At 44.3% G+C, this 23722-nt stretch overlaps 1 protein-coding gene across 2 annotated transcripts in view; it reads right to left on the reverse strand.

Annotated features, from left to right (window-relative positions):
* The window catches only part of MYH10 (myosin heavy chain 10), a 137408-nt gene extending 117045 nt beyond the window's left edge, over positions 1 to 20363 (reverse strand). Inside the window, exons 1-2 of one of the 2 annotated variants that reach the window (XM_068531572.1) lie at positions 20005 to 20363; positions 12988 to 13363 (exon numbers count right to left, since the gene is read on the reverse strand). In XM_068531572.1, coding sequence (XP_068387673.1) covers positions 12988 to 13363; positions 20005 to 20063 — 435 coding nt within the window. In that variant the 5' untranslated portion in view covers positions 20064 to 20363. The remainder of the gene's footprint in view (positions 1 to 12987; positions 13364 to 20004) is intronic. The other variant, XM_068531573.1, reaches the window with a different exon arrangement.
* Positions 20364 to 23722: the final 3359 nt, after the last annotated feature.

The following is a 23722-nucleotide window of genomic DNA, read 5'->3' on the forward strand; positions in this document are numbered from 1 at the left end:
TTACTTTCTAAACACAGTAAATATCATGAAATATAAACAAAAGCTCTTTGGGGGCCCTCAAAAATTTTTAAGAGCCACTAGTCTAGAAGATAAAAACCTTCCTCATCAGTAGGGTAATCATTACTCAGAATTAATACTAGGAGCACTTTTGCCTTTGGGGTTTTTTTAATTCACATGGAATGATTTCTGAGAACTGACTCTGGGAATTATGGAAAATCAAGAGCGGTTAGGATTGCTGCCAGATGCTCTGGTCCTGGCGGGGCTGAAGGCACCTCAGCTGCACCGGGAAGCAGACCCTTTACTTCGGGTGATTCTAAATCTAAAGGCAAGAGGATCCTAGAAAAGGCCGAGGACCAGTGGTGCTCAGCTCCCCCCAGGAAGTACTGAGGGGCTTCTAACCAACAAGCTGTGTTCAGAAAGGCTGAAACCCCTGGCAGTGGCCACCAGGAGGCACTGTCCAGCCCACTCTATTCTGAGCGCTGCAGTTAATGATGCTGGAAGAAGAAAGGTGGCCAAAAAAAGTTTAAGTGATCAGAACCACCTCAGTAGCTGTTCTCCTTTATCTTTGCTTCCCTCCCAACCGGAGGCTCGGATGTGGAATGCACTTCCTACCTAGATCAGCGCTTGGGAATAAGACAAAGGCAAGCAAGGGCCCTGCCCTGAGCTCACTGATTTGGGCTGTTTGCCTGATTTCTGCACTGAGCGTCCCTGTTTCCCTGAGGCCACAGTAATTACTTGCCCCTCCCTGGGTGACTGCTGGGCCTGAAGCCGTTGGCTTTCTCATGTCCGGCATCACACCTCCAAGAACCCGGGCTGGCTCTCAGGCCACCCACCCAGCAGCCTGGCACCTTCTACCGAGTCTCTAGTCTAAGTAGGCCAGCCTCTCTCTGCCACCCACAGGAGAGAAAGGCAACGAGAGACAATAAAAACAGAGATTTTATTAAGGGTGAGAAAACTAAGGAGAGGCAATCTCAACATTTTAATTTTTTATTGAGTTTAATTTATACACAGGAAATTTGACAAATCATAACTACACATCTCAATGAATTGTTATATATACAACCTCCACTTTTTCTTCAAAAATGAGATAATAGTCTATCATGAAGCTACAAATTCTGCATTTCACTTTCTTTTGTAAGAGAAAAATAATTACAGACTGCCAAAACAAAACAAAACAAAAAACCCCAAAACCTCCAAGGAAGTTAAAATACGCCAATGCAGTTTAACACCCCATAGCATGTACGGCATGGTAACAGATCCTAATGATGACATTTGTAATCAGAAATCATTCCAACATGTGTGTCTATCATGTGTTGGGGACTTTTCTGAGGACTAAGATTACAGAGATGAGTAAATCTCACAAATATGAGTAAGTCATCAAAAAACAAGGTTGAATAATCATCAGTGTCCTATGCTTGCCAAAGAGGAGCAGTAATAGAGGTTTAAGTGGAAATACTAAATTGAAGTGCTTAAAAAGCTAAGCTTCTATCTTGAAAATTAGCTCAAATGTTGGGCTCCTGCACTGAACCAGTACTGTACCACTTTTGTCCTCCCCAAGTCACATGGAAGGAGGGCGATGTGTTGTTAATTTCTCTGGAGGCCTTAAGTTCAAAGTAAATGTCATTATTAAGCATTTGAATACATGCAGAAGATACTAAGCAACTTCTTATACTCTCTAGGGGATGAAGACAATAAAGATACACTAAGCAAACAAGACATAATATAAGGCACTAAAAAGAGAGTGGTACAAAAAAAAGAAAGATGAACAAGCCTTTTAAACAGAGAAACTCTGGAGTGGAACACACGACAAACCCCACTGAAGGTCATGGCCATCTTGTCAGAAACCGTACAACTAGGTACTAAGTCCAGACCTAGAGGGCCTTTGATGTTCTTTTTAAAGACTCTTAGGTCAAAAGGAGGGATAAAGGAATTCCTATTAAAATAGTAAGAATGTGGGGCTTCCCTGGTGCTCCAGCGGTTAAGTGCTCCCAATGCAGGGGGCCCAGGTTCGATCCCTGGTCAGGGAACTAGAGCCCGCAGGCCACAACGAAGGTCCTGCATGCCGCAACTAAGACCTGGAGCAGCCAAATCAATAAATATTTTAAAATTTTAAAAAATAAAATAAAATAGTAAGAACGTAAAACTTGGTGGCAGGGTATATCCATGGCAGAGTGAAGCGCAGTCTAGCTGACAATAGTTTGCTCTGTGGAAGGTGAGAGAAAAGAGCCCAGACAGGCAGATTTTGTCCACTCTAGGTGATCAGGTATCAGAGGTTCAGGAGAGAAGAGTGTTGGAAGGAAAGAGGCATTCCTGAAACAGCATAAACCTGGCAGCCATATGGAAAAGAGACTGAAGGGGCAAGAGGTGGGAAGCAGGAGGTGGAGACCTCTCCAGGCACAGTAACAGGCCTGCAGGAGAGAAAAACAAGACAAAAACGGAGCAGGGATGAGTCATGAAGAAAGCGGGCTGGAGATTCAACAGCAGTCAGGACTCTGAATAGAGAAAACCATTCAAGACTCAAGGTAAAGATGACTCCAAGGTTGTCAAGCTTTAGAGATGGAAAAGTAATGAGTGGACGGGAAAAATCATTGGAATTGTTTGTGGGGAAAGATACTGAATCCCCTTTTAACATATTGAGATTGTGGCACGTTAAAAGGAAATTCATTACAATAAGGGAGCCCAGGAGAATGAATGCCTACTGAACAGTTGGAAACACTGGAATCCTAAAGCCATGAGAACATTCTGAAGAACTGCAAAGCCTTGAAGAAGTCTGCAAAGGCTTTAAGACACCAAGTAACAGTTATTATACAAAAATACTAGCACCAAAACCACCTTGACATTTTCCCAACAGTCTGTGCTGCTTTATGCCTCCAGGCTTCTACACACGCTGATCACTCTGCCCGGAATGCCCATCTCCTATCCAGTATTGGGAAATGTTACTCATCCTTTAGGGTCAGGCCCCAGTCTAAGAAAACAGGGATATGCATATACATTATTACTTCATAGCTTTGAAGGATTAGAGAACCAGGAAACAGAGGCAGGTACAGATATCAGTGCAACAGAGCAGACACAACAGCCTCTTATTAGGAACAGGGGATTGAACTGGGAGCATCACCCCAACCTACACCCCGACCGCAGCTCTCAGAAGAAATCAGACCTCCGCCCAAAAAGGAAAGGAAGAGAAGAAAGAATAGGTCGCTCACACCATTTGCAAACACCACAACTAGATAAAATTCACATGTGTATTTAAAAAAACAACAACAACCCTATGTAATAAGGAAAAGATCATCTTCCAGAATATTCAGAGAGAGAAATGACCTCTGGACATTCTCCACAAAATAAGCTAAAAGAAAATTTTAGGGAACAGATTTATGGCTGCAACAGAATGTAATACAACATGGACTCTTAAAGAAAGACAAAACAAAGGTAAATAATAAAAGAAAAAGAAGGTACAAAGATAAAACCAATTTAAAAAATACACAGAGGAAAGATGAACATGGAGAGCAAAGAAAGGATAACTAAAATATTAATCATTGCTCCTTAGGGAGGAAAAAAGGTCAAAAATCTCTAAAAAGAACAGTAATCAAAAATAAACTTGAAGAAAACAGTCTGTGCCTGGTTGGGGCGGGGAGGTGCTGTAATACACATTGAGTTAAAAAAAAATTCATCAAGCTAATAATAACAGAAGGAATGATGACATTAGACTATCACCATTTTGCTTCCTAATGAAATGATGTATCAGGACAGTGCCCACCACCGGCACTAAAACCCTTAGGTGAGCAGAGGTTGAGACACAGATGTAGAGAACAAACGTATGGACACCAAGGGGGGAAAACCGCGGTGGGGTGGAGATGGTGGTGTGCTGAATTGGGCAATTGGGATTGACATGTATACACTGATGTGTATAAAACTGATGACTGATTAAAAAAAAAAAAAAAACCCCTTAGGTGAAGGCAGGCACTCCTAAAGCACAAATCAGGCTGACGAAGCCCAAACTGAGTCACTGATCCATCTCAACATTGTAAACTGAGAGACAGCTGGCATCCTGTGCGTCCTGAATCTGAATCAGATCAAGCCGCTGCATCCAACTACCAGTTTACAGAAGGCACCACAGGTACGCAATCAACAAAATCCAGACTATGGGAAATTCAACAGCACAAAAGATCTTGGTATTTAAAAAAAAAAAAAAAAAAAAAAAAAAGCCACTCCGGAGGAGGGTAAATACCCCAGGCATTCAGCTAGGACCCTAACTGCTACACCCTGAGAGTTTAGAGTATACCAGAAATAGACCAGCCCAAAGCCCAGTTGGGAAGGATGTAAATCCCTGACTGATCTACACGTGCTCCATCCCCTTCATCTAACTGCCTGCCCAGAGCAAAACTCTAGAACTAGCTTGATGTCATGCAGAGCCTCAAATTAACTTCACAATTTCTTATATACAGTAAGTGGCACGTAAGGCAACAGTTGTGACTAAAATCCAAGATAATATGTGGGTTCCCTGTGAGTCTACTTTTATTGCCTTGTATTGTTATCTTGGACAATAATATGCTCAAGTAATTAAAAGACATGATTGAGATTAGTAAAATTGATAAACCTCTGGTGAGGTTCATTTTAAAAAGGGTAGAGCAGATTATCAGTATCAGGGGTGAGAGAGAACATCACTACAAATCCTACAGGAAAAAAGAGGGTATTATGAACAACACTATGCCAATAAATTTGAAAATTTACACGAAATAGACAAATTTCCAGAAAAACTCAATATCAAAACTGATACCCAAAATTTTTAATCTGAAAAATTCTATATCTATTAAAGAAAAACTTCCCCACAAAGGAAACTATATCATTATTGTAAAATGAAATAATATCAATCTTATCCAAACTCTCCCAGAGAAAATACAAAGATAAAATATTCCATGATTCATTTTATAAAGCCAGCATAATCCTGATAGCAAAATATGACAAGGACATCATAAGAAAGGAAATTTTTAAGTCAATCTCATTTATGAATATAGATGCAAAAACTCTAAACAAAATATCAGCAAACAAAATCTAGGAATCCAGTAATACATAAAAAGAATACTTGGTCCTTGCCAGTTTAGTCTTAACACTAAAAACTATAGTATATAATTCACCACAATAACAAAATAACCAGAAAATCACACTATCATCTGATCAGAAACTGGAAAAACATGTGATAAATTAACAACCAATCAGTATTTTTAAAAATTCATCCATGCAGGATAAAAACTAGGAACAGAAGGAAACTTCCCTGAATCTAATAAAAAAATATTCAAAACAAAACAAGTCATTCTTAATAGTGAAATATTGAAAACTTTCCCTCTGACATCAGGAATGATACAAAGATGCCTCCAATAACCACTACTATTCACCAAACATTTACCAAACTGCTTAGACAATGCAATAAAGCAATGTACAAGAATTAGAAAGGAAACAATAAAACTGTCATTATCTGCAGACAACATGAGTGTGTTCCACACAACATCCGAAAGAATCTTCAGCTAAACTATTATAATCAATAAATAAACTTAGTAAGGTTGGTGAATATAAAGTCAATATACAAAATTTAACTGTAAAAAAACATGGCAACTGTATTTCTACCTAATGGTAACAATTTAAAAACAACACTTAGGGCTCCCCTGGTGGCACAGTGGTAGAGAATCCGCCTGCCAATGCAGGGGACACAGGTTCCAGCCCTGGTCCCGGAAGATGCTACATGCCGTGCAGCAACTAAGCCCGTGCGCCACAACTACTGAGCCTGCGCTCTAGAGCCCGCGAGCCACAACTACTGAGCCTGCGAGCCTAGAGCCCGTGCTCCACAACAAGAGAAGCCACCGCAATGAGAAGCCCGCGCACCGCAGTGAAGAGTAGCCCCTGCTTGACACAACTAGAGAAAGCCCGAGCACAGCAACGAAGACCCAACACAGCCAAAAATAAATAAATAAATAAATTTATTAAAAAAATAAAAATTAAAACACCACTTAAACCACTTACATAGCATTAAAAAAATCAAACACCTAAAAATAAATCCAACAAAGGATATACATGGCCTCTACAAAAAAAACCCTGAAACATATTGAGAAAAATTAAGAACTAAATAAATGAACTAGATGAACAGATATTGTAAAGATCTCATCTCTCCTCCAAAATGATCTATAGAGTCAGCAAAAACCCAATAAAAATTCCAATAAGGTTGTGTGTGTGTGTGTGTGTGTATGAAAAACTGACAAGTGGGTTCTAAAATTATACTGAAATGCAAAGGACCTAACAACCAGAACAATCCTAAAGAACACAAATGAGAGAACACATACTGGATACCAAGCCATAGTATAAGGCTGTAATAATCAAGACAATGTGGTATCAGCCAAAGGATAGGCACAAAGACCCATGAAACAGAACAGGTAGTCAAGCACACATTTATGAGCATCTGATTTACAACAAAGGTGGCACTTCAGAGCAGTGGAGAGAGGGCTATGTTTCAGTAAATGGCACTGGGTCAACTGAAGAGCAAGTTGGGGAAAACAAAATTAACCTTGCCCCTACCTTATGCCATACACAAAATTAAATTCCAAATGGAACTGAGGCTGACCCTAAGAAATATATCACCAAATTCCCTTCTCCTCTGCCTTCAAACTGAGTCAGGCAGCAGGAGATTGAGGGTGGGGGGAGAATGAAGTCAGGATGTTTATCCCCCAGGCCCCTCCCTGCTAGTTGTCCGCTTCCCTCTACAGGCGGCCACAATTCCTACCAGGAAAGCCCTCTGCACACAGCATGCTCTCCCAGCTGAGGTAACAGCTCTTTGTTCCTTTAAAGATGAAGATGGGTCCGGGGCTCTCGGCCATCACTAGTGCTGGGATACTGCAGCATTTCTGCATCTGTTTTCTAAACTCTATTCACATGTTTGTAAATCGTCCCCTTATTAAATTCACAGAATACCTAGTTAGAGGGCCTTCTGTTTCCTGCTGGAATCGGACTAACCTAGGCATCATCTAGAAAAGCTGAAGATATGAGTTAAAGATATGCATGTCCTATATCACCCAGAAACCACTCCTAGTTATATACCTTACAGAAAGCCATGCTTACGTGCCCCAGGACATGTCCGAAACTGTTCACTGAAGCACTGTTTGTACAATAATAGCCACAAACTGGAAAAAAAAAATGTCCAAAGACAGGTGAGAGGATAAATAAATTGGGTCAAAAATCTCACAATGGAACATTACATTCCACAAAAAGGAACAAAATACTCAAACTTTTACAGTTCAGGGCCCTTTACCACTCTTAGAAATTGTTAAAGATCCTAAAGATCTTTTGTTTTATATGTTTTTATACAAATATACGTACATACATAGTTTTTAAATGTGTATTTATTCATTTAAAAATAACAATAAATAACATTTCTTATGAAAAATAACCTTCTGTTTTCCAAAATACAAGTGAGAAGAGTGGTACAGTTTTATATTTGCAAATCTTTTATTGTCTGGCTTAATAGAAAACACTCAATTTTCTTAATAGAAAACACTCAACACTCTGTTTCAGCATTCAGTCTATTGTTGTTTTGACTGAAACACATGAAATTAGCCTTACACTGATATTTAACTGGAAAAGGGAGGAGTAGTTTAACAGCATTTTCATGTAATTATAGATATTCCTCTTTGATACTACACCAAAACTCGACAAGTAAGAATTTCTTAAAGATTAGATGCAATGCAGCATCTGACACCCTGTCAATGAACTTTTCATACCCTGTTACATACACCAAATCCATTGGCTAAGCTTGCACAGGTGAATGAATCTTTTACCCAGGCATGATTTTGTAACATCATGTACACATCATTTGGAAAACTCTGGTTCAATGAATTGTGCAAGTCTTCCAAATGATGACATTTCACACTGTATGACATTAAAAAAAAAATCACATTCATTAATATCGCCATCTATCTCATCAGGAAGGTTTTAAGTGTTGACAAGCTGTCAAGTTCACAGCGGCAGATACAAATTCTAATTTTCATGTGAAAACTCAAATTTTATCATTGTCAACAAATACATTCAATTGTTTCCTTTAAAATGACAGGCTCACTTTGTTCATTTTCAAGAAAATGTCTGCCAGATACCCCAGTGTGAATTAATCATAGCTTATCTATCAGCCATTCTATCAAATAAAAATGGTATTCTATAAAAAAAAGTAGCAAGTTTAGTGTGCAACTCAAATAGCTACACACGTGCTTTTTTTCAAAGCAACCATCCTAGTTCAATATGCAGCAGAAGCGCTTTATGCATACTTATCATTTCATCACACAGAATATTAAAAGATGTGTTCTCAAGAGCTGAAATAAATTCAATCATTCCTCCTGCTTTACCAAGGACATTCTGGAGTGAAACTGGATTAGTATGACCACCAGTACAGTTTGGGGTCACTGCTTTTACCCACGATAAGGTGTCAGCAGTTTTCCTCACCATTGCTTTTACACCATCAGTACCAATGTCAACAATAAAAGGGCAAATAAAGTCTTCGATAATCATGAAAATAGTTTTGACCTCAAGGATCCCATGAAAGGGTCTTAAAGAAACCCTAGGAGTCTGTAGAGCACCCTCTGAGAACAACTGAATTACATCAGCACAAAGTAATATGGGTGAATCTTAAAATTGTAATGCTGGGGCTTCCCTGGTGGCGCAGTGGTTGAGAGTCTGCCTGCCAATGCAGGAGACACGGGTTCGAGCCCTGGTCTGGGAAGATCCCACGTGCTGCGGAGCAACTAGGCCCGTGAGCCACAATTACTGAGCCTGCGCGTCTGGAGCCTGAGCTCCGCAACAAGAGAGGCCGCGATAGTGAGAGGCCCGCGCACCGCGATGAAGAATGGCCCCAACTTGCCGCAACTGGAGAAGGCCCTCGCACAGAAACGAAGACCCAACACAGCCATAAATAAATAAATAAATAGATAGATAAATAAATAAATTAAAAAAAAAAAAATTGTAATGCTGAGCAAAAATACTGACACAAAAAGGTATGTATTAAGAGATGCATTCATATAAAAATTCATCAACAGGCAAAACTAAACTATATTTTTAAGGAATGCATACTTAGTTTGAGAAAACACACTGGGAGATTTTAAGACACTTCTCAATAATCAACAGACCAAGAAGACAAAAATTAGTAAAGTTTAAACACAATTAAAAAACTTAGTCTAATGGCCACATATAGAACTCCACACCCAACAATAACAGAAAACACATTCTTAACAAACATACAGAACACTCATAAAAACTGACAATATGCTACACGAAGCAAGTCTCACAAAAACAAGGAGTGTTATTATATGGACTATATTAATGCAATTAATTTAAAAATCAATAACACAAAGATAACTTAAAAAACAACATTTAGGAATTTTAAAAGTATATTTTTAAATGGTTCATAGGTTAAATAAGAAATAATAGAAGTTAGAAAATATTTAGAACTGAACACTAAAAATACTACATGTCAAAATGTGTGAAGTAAGCTAAAACGTAGTAGAGAAGACATCTGGAGTTTTTAAGTAGTTTTATTAAGAAAGAAGATGAAAATTAATGACCTGAGAAGATGGAAGTTGGGGAGAATAAATCCAAAGAAAATATAAGGAAATAACATAACCAAACCTGTTAGTAACTTACCTAAATGAACATATGTTATGTCTTATCTACAGAAATATGTCCCAATGGACTTCCCTGGTGGCACAGTGGTTAAGAATCCGCCTGCCAATGCAAGGGACACAGGTTCGAGCCCTGGTCCAGGAAGATCCCACATGCCGTGGAGCAACTGGGCCCGTGAGCCACAACTACTGAGCCTGCGCTCTGAAGCCTGTGAGCCACAACTACTGAGCCTGCGCTGTAGAGCCCGCGAGCCACAACAAGACAAGCCACCACAATGAGAAGCCGGTGCACCGCGACGAAGAGTAGCCCCTGGTTGCCGCAACTAGAGAAAGCCCATGTGCAGCAACAAAGACCCAACACAGCCAAAAATAAATAAATAAAAATAAATAGATTTATTTAAAAAAAAAAAAAAAAAAGAAATATGTCCCAAAGGTCCTATCCAAATTATTATAGTGTCTATACCATGGTACCTCAATTGATCAATTTCAAGTGCTGGGTAAATTCCAAAGCCCAATACTACACCCTTCACTCAATGTTCAGCAGCCACAGCCGCCCACAGCCCCATTCTCTTAGTAGGTTTCTTTAGAGTCAAGCGCTCCAACGTGAATCTTCCATAGGAACCCTTTCTCCACCCCACTAATTGAAGGCATGATCCTCCCAAACCCTCACCTCTGCTGTGACCTTAGTACTTGAAGACAAAACTCAGGGATTTCCCTGGTGGTGCAGTGGTTAAGAATCCGCCTGTCAATGCAGGGGACACAGGTTCAAGCCCTGGTCCAGAAAGATCCCACATGCCGCAGAGCAACTAAGCCCATGAGTCACAACTACTGAGCCTGCGCTCCAGAGCCCCCGAGCCACAACTACTGAGCCCGCGTGCTGCAGCTACTGAAGGCCATGCGGCTAGAGCCCGTGCTCTGCAACGAGAGAAGCCACTGCAATGAGAGGCCCGCGCACTGCAATGAAGAGTAGCCCCCGCTCTTTGCAACTAGAGAAAGCCTGCGCGCAACAACGAAGACCCAACGCAGCCTAAAATAAATAAATTTAAAAAAAAAGAAAAAGAAAAAACTCAGATTCTCCTTCTGTAAAGCCCAGGGGGCCATGCTTTGAAAAGAAACCCAGAAATTCACTCCTGTTGTCCCTGAATTAAGCCAGAAAAAAATCAAACTCAATAAAAGATACTTGCAAAGTCTGAGAATTATCATGAGGATTGGCTACAAATAAACTAAATTGTCTTTTGCCTTCCTCCTTCCCTTTTACCCACAACTTCCTTCCCCTTTCTCTTTCCCTCCTCTCTCCTCCCTGAAGCAGCCTTCGAGGGCAGGGTGGGGTCAGGGGGCAGACAGGCTCCTTTCCACAGCACAGCACTCCACAGCTTTTTGGTTAGTCCCTGCATTTCCAGCCCTTCGCAATTCACCGCACCAGGTATCATCCAAAATTGATCCACCTCTCAAATCTCAGATGTCAACATAATGATCTGACCACAATCTCTTAATTTCCCAGTTTTCTCACTCCCTCTCTCCACTCCTTCCTCTCCAGACAAAAATGTGGCCACCTTACACATTCTGTTTTTCAGTCTCAGCTGGATTCCCAATGCTGCTCTCCAATTGTTTTCTTATCCTTGGCTTCCTCCCCTTTCCAAACCTTACTCATTCTCCTCAAGCCACCTTCCCGACCCTGGTGCCTCTTACCCTTCCTTTGCATCCTAACTCATAGAGAAAAAATAAAATAAAAGAGGCCACCAGGCTTGATTCAGACTACTCTGGCAAAGGTCATGAATGAACTACTCATTCTCAGATGTTCCCATGGCTAGCTCCCTGCTATCAGGCAGATTCCAGCTCAGATGCTACCTTCTCAAAGAGCCCTTCCCTGACCCGCTGGGGAAAGCCATCCCATAGTCCTGTTTTATTTCCGTACAGGATGTACCACAAAGGCAGGGATTTGGCCTGGCCTGTTCACCACACTCTCTCCAGCACCTAGAACATAGCAGGTGCTCAGTAAACAGCCACTAAATAAACTAATTCTATGGGAAAACGACTTCTGCTTTGCTGAAGTTCTGAATTATACATGGACGTTAGTACCACACTCTGCATAAAATTCAACTTCTCTTTTCCGAATTCAGACCATTACAATGTCAACCTTTCCCTCTACTTCTCTTCATTCTAAATCTACATTCTATCTACCCTGCCTTCTTTATTTTTTAAAATTTATTTTATTGAAGTATAGTTGATTTACAATGTTGTGTTAATTTCTACTGTATAGCAAAGTGATTCAGTTATACACACACACACACACACACACACACATTCTTTTTCATATTCTTTTTCATTACGGTTTATCACAGGACATTGAATATAGTTCCCTGTGCTATACAGTAGCACCCTGTTGTTTATCCATTTTATATATAATAGTTTGCATCTACTAATCCCAAACTCCCAATCCATCCCTCCCCCCCACTTCCCCTGGCAACCACAAGTCTGTTCTCTACGTATGGGAGTCTGTTTCTGTTTTGTAGATAAATTCATTTGTGTCATATTTAGGATTCCACATATAAGCGATATCATATGGTATTTGTCTTTCTCTTTCTGACCTGCTTCACTCAGTATGATAATCTCTAGGTCCATCCATGTTGCTGCTAATTACCCTGCCTTCTTTAAATCATTGCCACCCGTGTCTACCATCCCTTCAAGCCTCTTTTGGCATTCGAGATTCCTTCAGTATCTGGCTTGCATTTTCCTCTCAACCCGATCCCTTATTGCTTTCAGGAACTTCTATATGGTCACAACACCATCAGTGACTGTGACATATGTGTCAACTGCTAACCACAGGACAACCCCAGCCTCAATCTCACCCTGAACGGTTTCCTCTTAAAAACCTCAGCATTCAGCTTTCCCACTTCCCTGTACCCAATGACCTTGGTCTTGCTTCTCACTGAAACCTCTAAGCTTGCAGCCCCGCCACGTTATACCCCCTGGATATACACTGGATTTCCTACCAATCTGCCGTCTGTATCCTACCACTAATGCAACTCTTATTACCATATTAAGTTCCCTTATCTTTCTGCCACACGCTCTCCCCCATCTTATTAGGCTCCAGAGCACCACTACACAAGTCTCAAATACCATTTTAGTATATTTAATTGCAGATTGGATTATTTAAAATTATGTGTTAAGATTTAAAGCAAAGCAAGACTTGGGTAAGCAAGGGACAATCTTTCTACCTTTAATAGAAATAGACATGTGAAACAGAGATTGTGTGAGTATTCCACATTGATTAGGACAGTATGTATAATTTCCATTAATTCCCAGTCACCACTTCACATGATTATTTAGAGGGCATACTTACATAGATGAGTCCTGAATAGTAACGATCCTTCAGATTATGCAAAACAGAAGCTTCATTTAAGCACGTCAATTCTGCCATATCCTCCACCTTGGAAAACTTAGGTGGGTTCATCTTCTGAATATCATCTTTGTTGACCATTGCTTTCTTTCCATTCTCCGCCAACTCCACCATAACTTCATCTCCCCGCTCTTCTTTGATACTAGCTGCCTCGAAACCATGGCGTTCTGATGGAATCCACACTAGCTTTTTAGCCGTCCAATCAGCCTGAGTGGCAGGGTTGTAGATGACTGCCCTGTCCACAAAGAGATACCTCTCTGGATCTTCAAGTCCAGTTCTCTGTGCCATTGTGAACAGGAGGATCCAAGAGCGATCGCCTCTGCGAGAAGAGGAGGAGGACAAAGTCAGATATTTCAACATATACTATGGTTCACAAATTTTACTCTTCTAAGAAATTTAAAACAAACGCTTTGGTAAACAGAAAGCGTGAACTTTGAGTGAAGGAGCTGGGGTAGCCCTCTCCATGGCCGTACTAACTGGGTTTCCAAGGTAAATTTCAGGGGTGACCACAAATGATGACTCGGGTCCTCTGAGGACCACTCAAGATGTAGCCTGTCACTGACGGCTGGAAAACAAGCAGGAGGGAAAAGCAAAGTTCCAGTTTCACCCCTTTTTCCCTCTCCATCTCCTATTTCACCCTCACCACAAATTAAACAGGGACTTAAGAAGGGAAAGGAAAAGGAAGAAAAAGAAAGCAAAGTTTCATGGCAAAAGGCCCATGGAGTGCTGCTGGACCACCAGGATGTATGGATGGCTACAGAAACGCAGGATGGCTGCCAGCAGACCAACCCTCAGGTCCAGAATGTGCCTCCCATCCTACCTTCAGACAACAGACTCAACGTTCTTCCTTACAATTACCCCAAGCCAGCCCCCTGCAGCTTCGCTATGGCCCATGTGGCCTCAGGGTGATCACGAGACCACAGGGGATGAGCGTAAGTTGGCATCACACCCAGCCTTTCAGGTATGTGATGGGGGCTGTTCAGGTCTCCACTCCCAGGCCTGCAGCTGCTCCCCGCCGGTTCCTCTACTGCATCCCCGTCCTTCATCAGGACTCACTCTTCCACTCTGGTCTCTCGCCTCTACCCAGACTCCATGCCCCTTTCGAGTGTGGAGACTGGAAGCAAACAGAATATTCCAGACACAGTCTGACCAGTGCAGAAGAAAAGGAACTGTTCACAGCCTCAGGCCACACTGGGGAAAGCACTGCTTCTGTGACTTTTACAACGAACAGTATCTCAAGACCTAAGTGGTTTATTGAGCGCTCATTTACGGTTGGTTCACAAGGAGCTGTCAGCGAAAGCTCCACTCATGGTCCTTGAAGCTACTTCTCCTCTTACATTTGTGGGATTGACTTTTTGGATCAAAGGACAGGATTTTACATTCATCACTGACCTTTCTGATGTGACTCATCATTCCTGCCTGACAGTATCTTTCTGGAATCCAACACCATCATTAAATACTAATGTTATTACTCCGAATTCCAGGTTATTACAGATCTCAACCAAATCAATGCAAGAAGACAAGTGAGTAACCATCAAACCCTCCCAACTTTTCCCTCTCCCCAAAATGATGGGGATTCTTGGTAGGCAAGAGAACGGAAGGCTGCAAGGGAAATCATAAAGTCATCCAAAGTTGTTAAGAGGTTCTTAACCTCGAGTCTGTAGACAAAGTTCAAGCTCCATGAAATCACTGAAATGGTCTAAAAACGTTGTACAACTTTTTTGTATATCTGTGCTTTTCTGAGGAGAACACGTATAACTTTCTTGAGATTCTTAAAGGGATCTATTTATCTTTGTCCTAAAAGATTAAACACTGATAGTGGGTACAAGATACTAGCCCTTTCAGTCCCAGTAAGAAGGTACTAGAATCAAATAGCTAAGATTCTTCAGAAACTGGTTGTTACAATGTAAAGGATTACAAACACTCATGCCCTGGGTCATGGTTCTCAAACTTTGGCAAGGGCATCAGCAACAACTAAAGGGCTTATTAAAATACAGATAGTTGGGCCCTATTCCCAGAATTTCTGATTCAGTAGGTCTGGGGTGGAGGGCCTGATAATTTGCATTTCTAACAAAAACTCCCAGATGCTGCTGATAATGCTGGACCACACTTTAAGAACCATTCCTGCACAGTTCTCTGGTTGCCATGGTGAACCACTGTTACTACCAGGTATGTTGGAGTAGAAAAAAAGGTTGAAAACCAATGTTTTAGACTAATTCATAACCTGATTTAAAGGATATGCTAACGTTTTAAGGAGTATACACTTGGATAAAACAAAAATCACAAAACAGACTAAAACAAACAAAAAATCACAAAACATGTAACATTAAGACTTCTACCGATAGAATTGCTAATATGCTCTCTAACTATACTTGCAGTTGCCTTCTTAGGCATCCATGTGGGAGAGGGCAATAGAGAAAATATTCATGCACACATGTACATTCTGAAGAACGGTTTCAAAAACCCATCACCTCTCCGGACTGCACTAATAAGATTATTAACAAGTTTTCTGTCTTCCCAACTTGTACACTCACTACCCACTGCTAGGAAGAGGATGGCTCTGAAATGGGAATCAGCCTGGATGACTGTGGATACAGACAATAGGACACACACTCTGCCTTAGGAAGGACAGTCTCTTAAAAGAGAAAATATCCAACTAGAACAAAACACGATAACAAGTTACTCTTATTCTTATTAGGTATAAACTGTATACCCCATACAACACTTCAGAAACTGCCTTGCTGCCTGTATGTATACACACATTTCTTTACTTTTACACTGGACATGTAATTATATGCTTAGATTTAGCAAATGACTATAAATCACAGTAACTTAACACATCATTTCTAGGGCAGGTCTTTTTCTTTTTTTTAAAGTAAATCATGGATTTAAAAATTATTCGATCAAATCAACACATTTTAAATTTATCAGTATGTACTTTTTCTAGGTGGGGAACCACCTATAATTTCATATAAGGGAAAAAAACCACAATAGATCACAATAGTGTGATTACAATATGCTTCCGATTTTGCGTGTGGGGGGGGAAATTACATAAACACTTTTTTTTCTTTTTGTTTTAAAAGAAACAAATAGTCATTGGGTCTTCTCACTGGGTAGTGGGATCACAAACTACTTTTAATTTGTACTTTTCCAGAGTTTTCTACAACTAACTAAACACTATGAGGATGGTTTCCTGTCTTTGCCGTACGGTGAGCTTACCCCCTGGTCCACGGGAGGGCCTCTGTATACCTATTGATCAATACTACATGAATGGTCCCAACCCTCACTGTAAGTTTCAGCTTCTCCTCCACCACCAAAGGCTAACCATTCCTTCAGATCCTAACCCAACGCCACCCTTTCAGAAGTTCTCTTCAGGTCAACCTGGCAATTTAATCCTTCTCCTTCTCCTAACATTTTGTACCGCTCTCCTGGCATTCTTCTTCCCTCCCTTGCCTTTGTACCAGAGGACTCAGGTAGTAGGTGCTCAAATCCTTGTTTAGTTGACAGAGTCCCTGAGGCCAGTGAAGATGTTTTGTTCATCTTAACTCTTCACTTGTGGTTGCCAAATATGTTGTATTTTTTTCATTCCATCGTACATTTGGTACCTAATCTTGATAATGCTGGTATTTAATAGGGAACCCTCTCCCAAATGCTTTGCCTTTCGGAAAGGATAATACTAGAATTTGGAAAACAGCAGATACTGTTGTTATATACCACTAATCACGGCCAGGCACTATTCTAAGCAGTTTATGTATGTATTAACTCTTAATCCTCACAACAGCCCTACGTGGTAGGTACTATTAATATCTCCATTTTACAGATGAGGAACCCAAGGTTCAGAGAAAGCCAATAACTGGCTGAAGGTCACAGAGCTAACGAGGAGCAGAGCTGGGAGTAAACTCAGTTCAGCTCCAGAGCACATGCTACAAGGATGGAAGGGGAGAAGGAGAAAACTTTGAAGGGCATGTAGTACACTACATGCTGCCTCTCGATCAATTATCAATCATGGCTTCAAGAGTACAGGCTCAGGGAATTCCCTGGCGGTCCAGTGGTCAGGACTCTGCGCTTCCACTGCCGGGGGCCGGGGTTCGATCCCTGGTCTGGGAACTAAGATCCCACAAGCCGCCAGAAAAAAAAAAAAAAAGAAGACAGGCTCAGCCAATGAACGCACTAGCACAATCTAGCAAAGGCTTTGTATTTTATATAAAAAAAATACCTATATTGGGGAAAAAAAGGAATAAATAGGAACATCTTTGCAACAGACAGAATCTGAAGGTTCTTGGTGTCAACCGAAATAACTGCCTAATTACAGCTGAATCATTTATCTGTGCACAAATTAGCTCCCTACAGAGTCAAAGCCCCATCCCCTTCATTTGCTTTTAGACACACACACCCCTGCGCTCCATCTCCAAGACCATTTTAGACTCTCAATGAAATATCACCCAGGAAACTTCTCGACTGCCTCCCAGCACCTACTATAGGTACAGGCACAGGAAAACAGTTTTATGAATATCTTGCATATAAAAAGCCAAACAAAAATGATGGCTAAGGGATCCATATGATAGCGCATCTCTCTAAGACGGATAAGCTAAAACAGAATTGTCGCAATTTGTGTAACGCTACCACAGAGGTCACTTACATTACAGAGCCCTGCAAGTCTGTTCATTTATCAGAATTCTGTTTAACCAAATGAGCAGAAATACAAACTAAGTGCAAAAGGACACTATCGCTATTCATGGCCCAAGCCACCTCTGTGAATATCTTTACACCGTGTTAAATGTTTCTGAAACGTGGAGACGACACCAGGAATTTTTATTCTTCCTATATGACAAGTAAGTACATCATCCGCTGAAGCCTATAGTCTTTCACCATACAACGTGCCCTTAAAAATTTTCTCCATCTCACCTTCCATCCAGCCTGTCTTCATTGAAATGATTACCCTAAGCAGCCCAAATAAAAAGCCAACCTCTCGGGTCACATCCCTTTGCAGCAAAAGCTAATGCTATATCACACAATTACACCATATGCTTTCTCCAGATAAGGACGAGGAAGAACTGAATTTAAGATGCAGAAGTAAGGAGCTGCATAAAATGGCCACTTTTCCAGAGTCCGTGACAGACAGGGCATACTTAAACATCAAAAGCATGGAACTGAAAGAGTAATTAAAGATGGATTGATGAAGGAAATGAAACAATAAATACATTAAAGTTTTCCAGAGTGAGATACTATCAAGAATAATTAAACCTGACTCAAAGAATCCTCAGCTTCAACGTTAAAAAACAAAAATCTCAGCAAAGCCGAAGTATTATATTTGGTATTATATTATTCAGCGAAAACAGCAGTCTTTGTTTCATTTGCAGTCGGGATCTACCCTGCCTGCTTTCCCCTACCCCACCCCACCCCACCCCCTTCCATCCACCGCAGTGATCTCGAAGGGAACTGCAGAGGCCCCAAGGAACAGAGATAACGGTCATAGGCAGAGGCCACGTTACCCAAAACTCACCAGCCGAGCTCAGACCAGAGTCGCCAACCTCCTTCCCAAGGCCCTAGTTCCCAGGCAGGCCAGGCTGGGGGCCTCACCGGTCCCCGGGCCGCATCCGCCCACCGCAGGCCCACAAAGCCCCCGCGGACGACGGGACTCCGCGCCTTCAACTTCCCTCCGACCCCATTCCAGGCCGATTTTATGGGATCAGGGTGTGACCCCCACTGCAGAAGGCCAGGAAGAGACTCCGCGCCGAGCCGTGCCCAGATCACTTACACAATAAAGGGATCCCGAGGCGAGGGCTGACCCTCCCCCCCGCGACCGCCCTGCTGCAGCGCGCCCCCGCCACATTTCCCGCCTCGCCCCCCCAAACCTCCCGGGCCTGGCCGGGCGTCCACCCCCGGCCCCCGCCGTCCCCAGAGCGCCTGGGAAGACGCCCCCCCCCCCCGCTCTCCCGCCCAGCTCCCCCGGGACCAGCGGAGCCCGACCCTCCCCAAGCCGGCGGCCGGCTGCAGAGACCCTCACCCGCCGCCGCGCGCCTCCCGGGCCGTGCGCAGCCCTGCCCTCCGGTCCCTTCACCCCGCAGGTCCCGGCGCGCCGCCCGCCTTCCGAGCCCTCGGCGAACCCCTCACCGCACTCGGGATGCCGGACCCGGCCTAACCCACCCAGTGGCCCTTCCCGTCCAGCGCTCCCCCACCCCCAACCCGGATGGCGCTTTCCAGCCCGCCCCAGGACTCCCTCCCCTCCCGGGAGGCAAGCACAGGCTCGCGGGACCCCCGGGGACACCCACCAGGGCACGAGGCCCCCCCAACCCCGCGCCCCACAGACCCCGCACGCCTAGTACCAGGTCAGCACATGCCCACCCGCAGATCTCCATCCCCAACCCCCCAGGGGTCGTCCTCCCGCACACCCAGGCCCTAATCCCTGCAGGGGTCTCACTCTCAAGGACCTCATTCCCCGCCCCTCCAGGGGTCTCTCCACCCACCGGGGTCCCGTTACCCACCCCTAAGGTCCTTCCTTGCACGAATCTACGGCCCCTGCAGCACAAACCCTCCGCCCGGAACCCCTTCTGTCTTCCCCAGCTCCCGCTTCGGCTCCGTTCCTACCCTACAGAGCCGCCCGGGCCCCCAGCCGGGGATCCTCTCCTCCCCCACAAACCGTCCCCCGGTCCCCGGCCGCCGCACTCGGACCCGGGAAGCCGCACCTCTCACCTTCAGCCGAAGATGGTGGCGCCGGCGCACGTCCCCAGCCCCGACCACAGATCCGGCGCCTCAGTCCAAAACCCACCGCTGCCTCCGCCGGGCTCCTTTAGCACTGCTACTCCGGGCTGCCCCACCCCCTCCCACCCTCATTGGGCCAGCTCCACGCCCGTCACCACCGCCCCCAGACCCACTGGTCCGTTTGCGCGCCCATCTCCAAGGGAAAACGTTAGCAACCCGAAAGAAGCTACCTTCCCGAGGTCCGCTCTCTCCACCCACCTGAAATGATGCTCATTGGCTCCCGCTCCCAGCCCAGGCCGCCGAGGCCCCCATCTCATAGGCTGAGCCGCACGCCCGTCAGAGATTCCGGGAGGTGCGGCCGGGGCAGTCGCGGGCGATTGGCTGGCTCGGGCGGAGATGGACAGCTGCGGCTGGCTGGGCGACCCGCGATTCCGCGGGGCAGAGGGTGCGAACCCCGCAGCGGCCTCGGCCGTGCGGACCGCGGGCCAGGTGTGCCACGGCCGGAACCCCGAGCTCCGCCTGGACGCGCCTCGCCCTGGCGTCGGGCTGCAGGGTCAGCCCAGTCAAGTGCCTCGCCGCCTCCTCTGCCTGTCGCAGCCGGCGTGTCCCGCAGCGGGACCGGCTTCCACCGCGGAGTCGCGGGCCTCGGGCCGCGGGCGCTGCCTGCAGGGGCGGGGCCGGAGCGCGGTCCAGAGGCCTTACGTCACTCCCGGGGCAGCTGTGGGGGTGGGGGCCGCGGCTCGGCGGCTCACCTGCAGTGGGGGAGGGGAGGCAAGTCTCGGGCTGCTGCTCTTCCCATGCGCTCCGGCCCTGCAGCTGGGGCCCCGGCTTCAGTTGGCGGTCCGCGCTCCCGCCACTGTCGCGACTCCCGGCTCCGGGCTGACCCTGCCCAGGCCCGCTGACCGGCGGCCGCCGGACAGCTTCCTCCGCTGCTGCGGTTTTGATGTTTGAAAGGGGAGACGCCTCCCTACCCAGACTCCTGGCTGGGCTGAGATTCCAGAAGATTGAGAAGCGAACCCCCCTTGGAGAGAAGACTTGGGAAGAGGACTTAACCTCATTCATTCGTTCGTTCATTCATTAATTCATTCAATAGAGCTCCCTACTTGAGAGGGGCTCTGAGGAGTTTCTGTAGAGCTTTTTTTTTTTTTTTTTTTAGTGGACATCTTTTTATTATTATTATTATTTATTTATTTATTTATGGCTGTGTTGGGTCTTCGATTCTGTGCGAGGGCTTTCTCTAGTTGCGGCAAGTGGGGGCCACTCTTCATCGCGGTGCGCGGGCCTCTCACTATCGCGGCCTCTCTTGTTGCGGAGCACAGGCTCCAGACGCGCAGGCTCAGTAATTGTGGCTCACGGGCATAGTTGCTCCGCGGCATGTGGGATCTTCCCAGACCAGGGCTCGAACCCGTGTCCCTTGCATTGGCAGGCAGATTCTCATCCACTGCACCACCAGGGAAGCCCTGTAGAGCTGTCTTATCCCCCAGGGCCTATGAACTTTTCAAAGGCCTTAGAAAACGTTTGAGACCTGAAGAAGAAGAAGAAGAAAAAAAAAGCTCCAAAGTAAGGAAAGGGAACCAAAAAATCAAAGTTAATCAGTATTTAATGAAACGTCTGCAATATCTAGTCAACTGCAACATGACCCCTAATTAATTATATATAAATATAATAAAGTTTAAGTCACAAGAATAAAATGATTTATTCTTACAAAAACTGAAGTTTATCCAAATCTTTTCAAAAAAATTTTACAGCAAGATGTAGTTATTTCATGTTGAATATGGGTGCATTTTATTATTTATGATGTAAGTGGCTAGGCCTAGGAAACTTCTGGTCTGGTAAAATGTGAATAAAGCAGAAAACAAAACAAGGCAGGAAATGATAAGGAGGGGGTGGTGCAATTCAGAGAAGATTTCAAGGCAGCTGAGTGCAGAGTCCCTCCTGGGGAAGTCCGAATCAGGTCCTGTACTGTCCTTTGTCCTAGTGCATCTTGCCCCCCACCCCCACCAGCCTCCTGGAGTAAGCTGCCCCTTGTCCAGGTGTCTCGTGACTTGGCTCCATGAAGTCTGTCCTTCTTAATGCAGCCTGCACATGGAGTACAAGTTAAACTGTACATAGCATGTGAACAGTATTCCTCTTCTGAATTAAAAAAAAACAAAAACAAAAACAAAACTTCTTAGAGAACACCAAACACTCCATCTCTAACGCCTGAGTCTCAGCTTTGCCAGCCACTGAAGTCATTTCTGAATGCTTAGCGCATTCACGCACTAACAGCCCCATCAGCCACCAAGTCTGTGGTTTCCCATAATTTTAAAACAAACTCAGTGGACCATCAGAAGAGGAGGGCAGGAAGCTCACCAGAATTCCACATCACAAAGATGTCAGTCCTGAAGAGAAATCAATAATAAAGAGACTGTCCCCAGGAATTCCCTGGCAGTCCAGTGGTTAGGACTCTGGCGCTTTCACTGCGGAGGCCCAGGTTCGATCCCTGGTCCGGGTAACTTAGATCCCGCAAGCTGTGTGGCGTGGCCCCAGAAATAGAGAAACTGTCCCCAAATGCATCTCTAGCCATGGCATCTCTGCAGCCCTTGGGCCCTACATTTTCAACTGTCTGCTAGAGGTTCCAACCTGGATGGGAGGACAACTGCAAAGGCAGGAAGTCCCAAACCTATTTTCTTCCCACTTCCACTTAATCCCTCCACCCAAACTCTTCCTTCCCAACTTCCCTTTGTCTGTTAATGAAACCAGCCTTGAAACCTCTTTGATTCCTTCCTCTCCCTTGCTCCCACATCATGTCCCCCTCCACCTCAGTCATCTAGCCAGCCAGGCTCAGAATTCTGACTCCAGTCTCACCCCATGTAGCTCCATCCCTGAACCTCTTGCCATTTTGATCAGGAAAACGCAGGATTTAGGACCACATAGACCTGGCTTTGAATCCATCTCTGCCACTTACTAGAGCTTTAATCTTTGACAGATTCCTTAACCTCATCTCTAAAAAGAGGATACAGGACTTCCCTGGTGGCTCAGTGGTTAAGAATCCACCTGCCAATGCAGGGGACACAGGTTCAATCCCTGCTCCAGGAAGATCCCACGTGCCGCAGAGCAACTAAGCCCGTGTGCCACAACTACTGAGCCCGCATGCCACAACTACTGAAACCCGCGCACCTAGAGTCCATGCTCCGCAACAAGAGAAGCCACTGCAGTGAGAAGCCTGCGCACCGCAACAAAGAGCAGCCCCCCTCGCCGCAACTAGAGCAAGCCCGCCCACAGCAAGGAAGACCAAAGGCAGCCAAAATTAAATAAATTAAAAAAAAAAAAGAGGATACAAATATACACCTGAAGGACTCATTCAACAAATATGTAACAGGATGATTTACTGGGGGAAAAAATGGCATTATGAATATACAGATTGAAAATTGTCCTTTTTTTCCTAATCTACAATTTCATTACAAAAGAGTGAGAAATCTTTGTCCTCTCTCCATAGTAATTTTTGCTGGCAGTCTAGGCTGCTTTTACCCCCAGAAGAAAAAGGTCACAGACCACTGTTTTGCAGAGTCTAGTTCACAAGTCCAAACTCATTCCCTCAGGGCAGTTCCAGCCCATGAACCTGTTTTGTTCTAAGCTGTTTTGTTCCGTCTGTACAGAGCTGATATGAAGCATTTTTTTTTAATAAATTTGAGTGAATTCCAACATTTAAAAGTCAAGAGCTATCCAACATCATTAGCCATTAGGGAAATGCAAATCGAAACCATAATGAGATACCACTTCACACCCACTAAGATGACTATAATCAAAAAGGCAGACAATAACAAATGTTGGCGAGGATGTAGAGAAACAGGAACCCTCAGTCATTTCTGGCAGGAAAATGGTGTAGTCACTCTGGAAAATAGTTTGCCAGTTTCTTAAAAGTTAAACATGAATGTACCATGTAACTCACAATTCTATCCTTCAGTATCTACCAAAAAACAACAAAAATAGTAAG

This window comes from Eschrichtius robustus, chromosome 20, assembly GCF_028021215.1.
Source record: "Eschrichtius robustus isolate mEscRob2 chromosome 20, mEscRob2.pri, whole genome shotgun sequence".
Classification (NCBI taxonomy): domain Eukaryota; kingdom Metazoa; phylum Chordata; class Mammalia; order Artiodactyla; family Eschrichtiidae; genus Eschrichtius; species Eschrichtius robustus.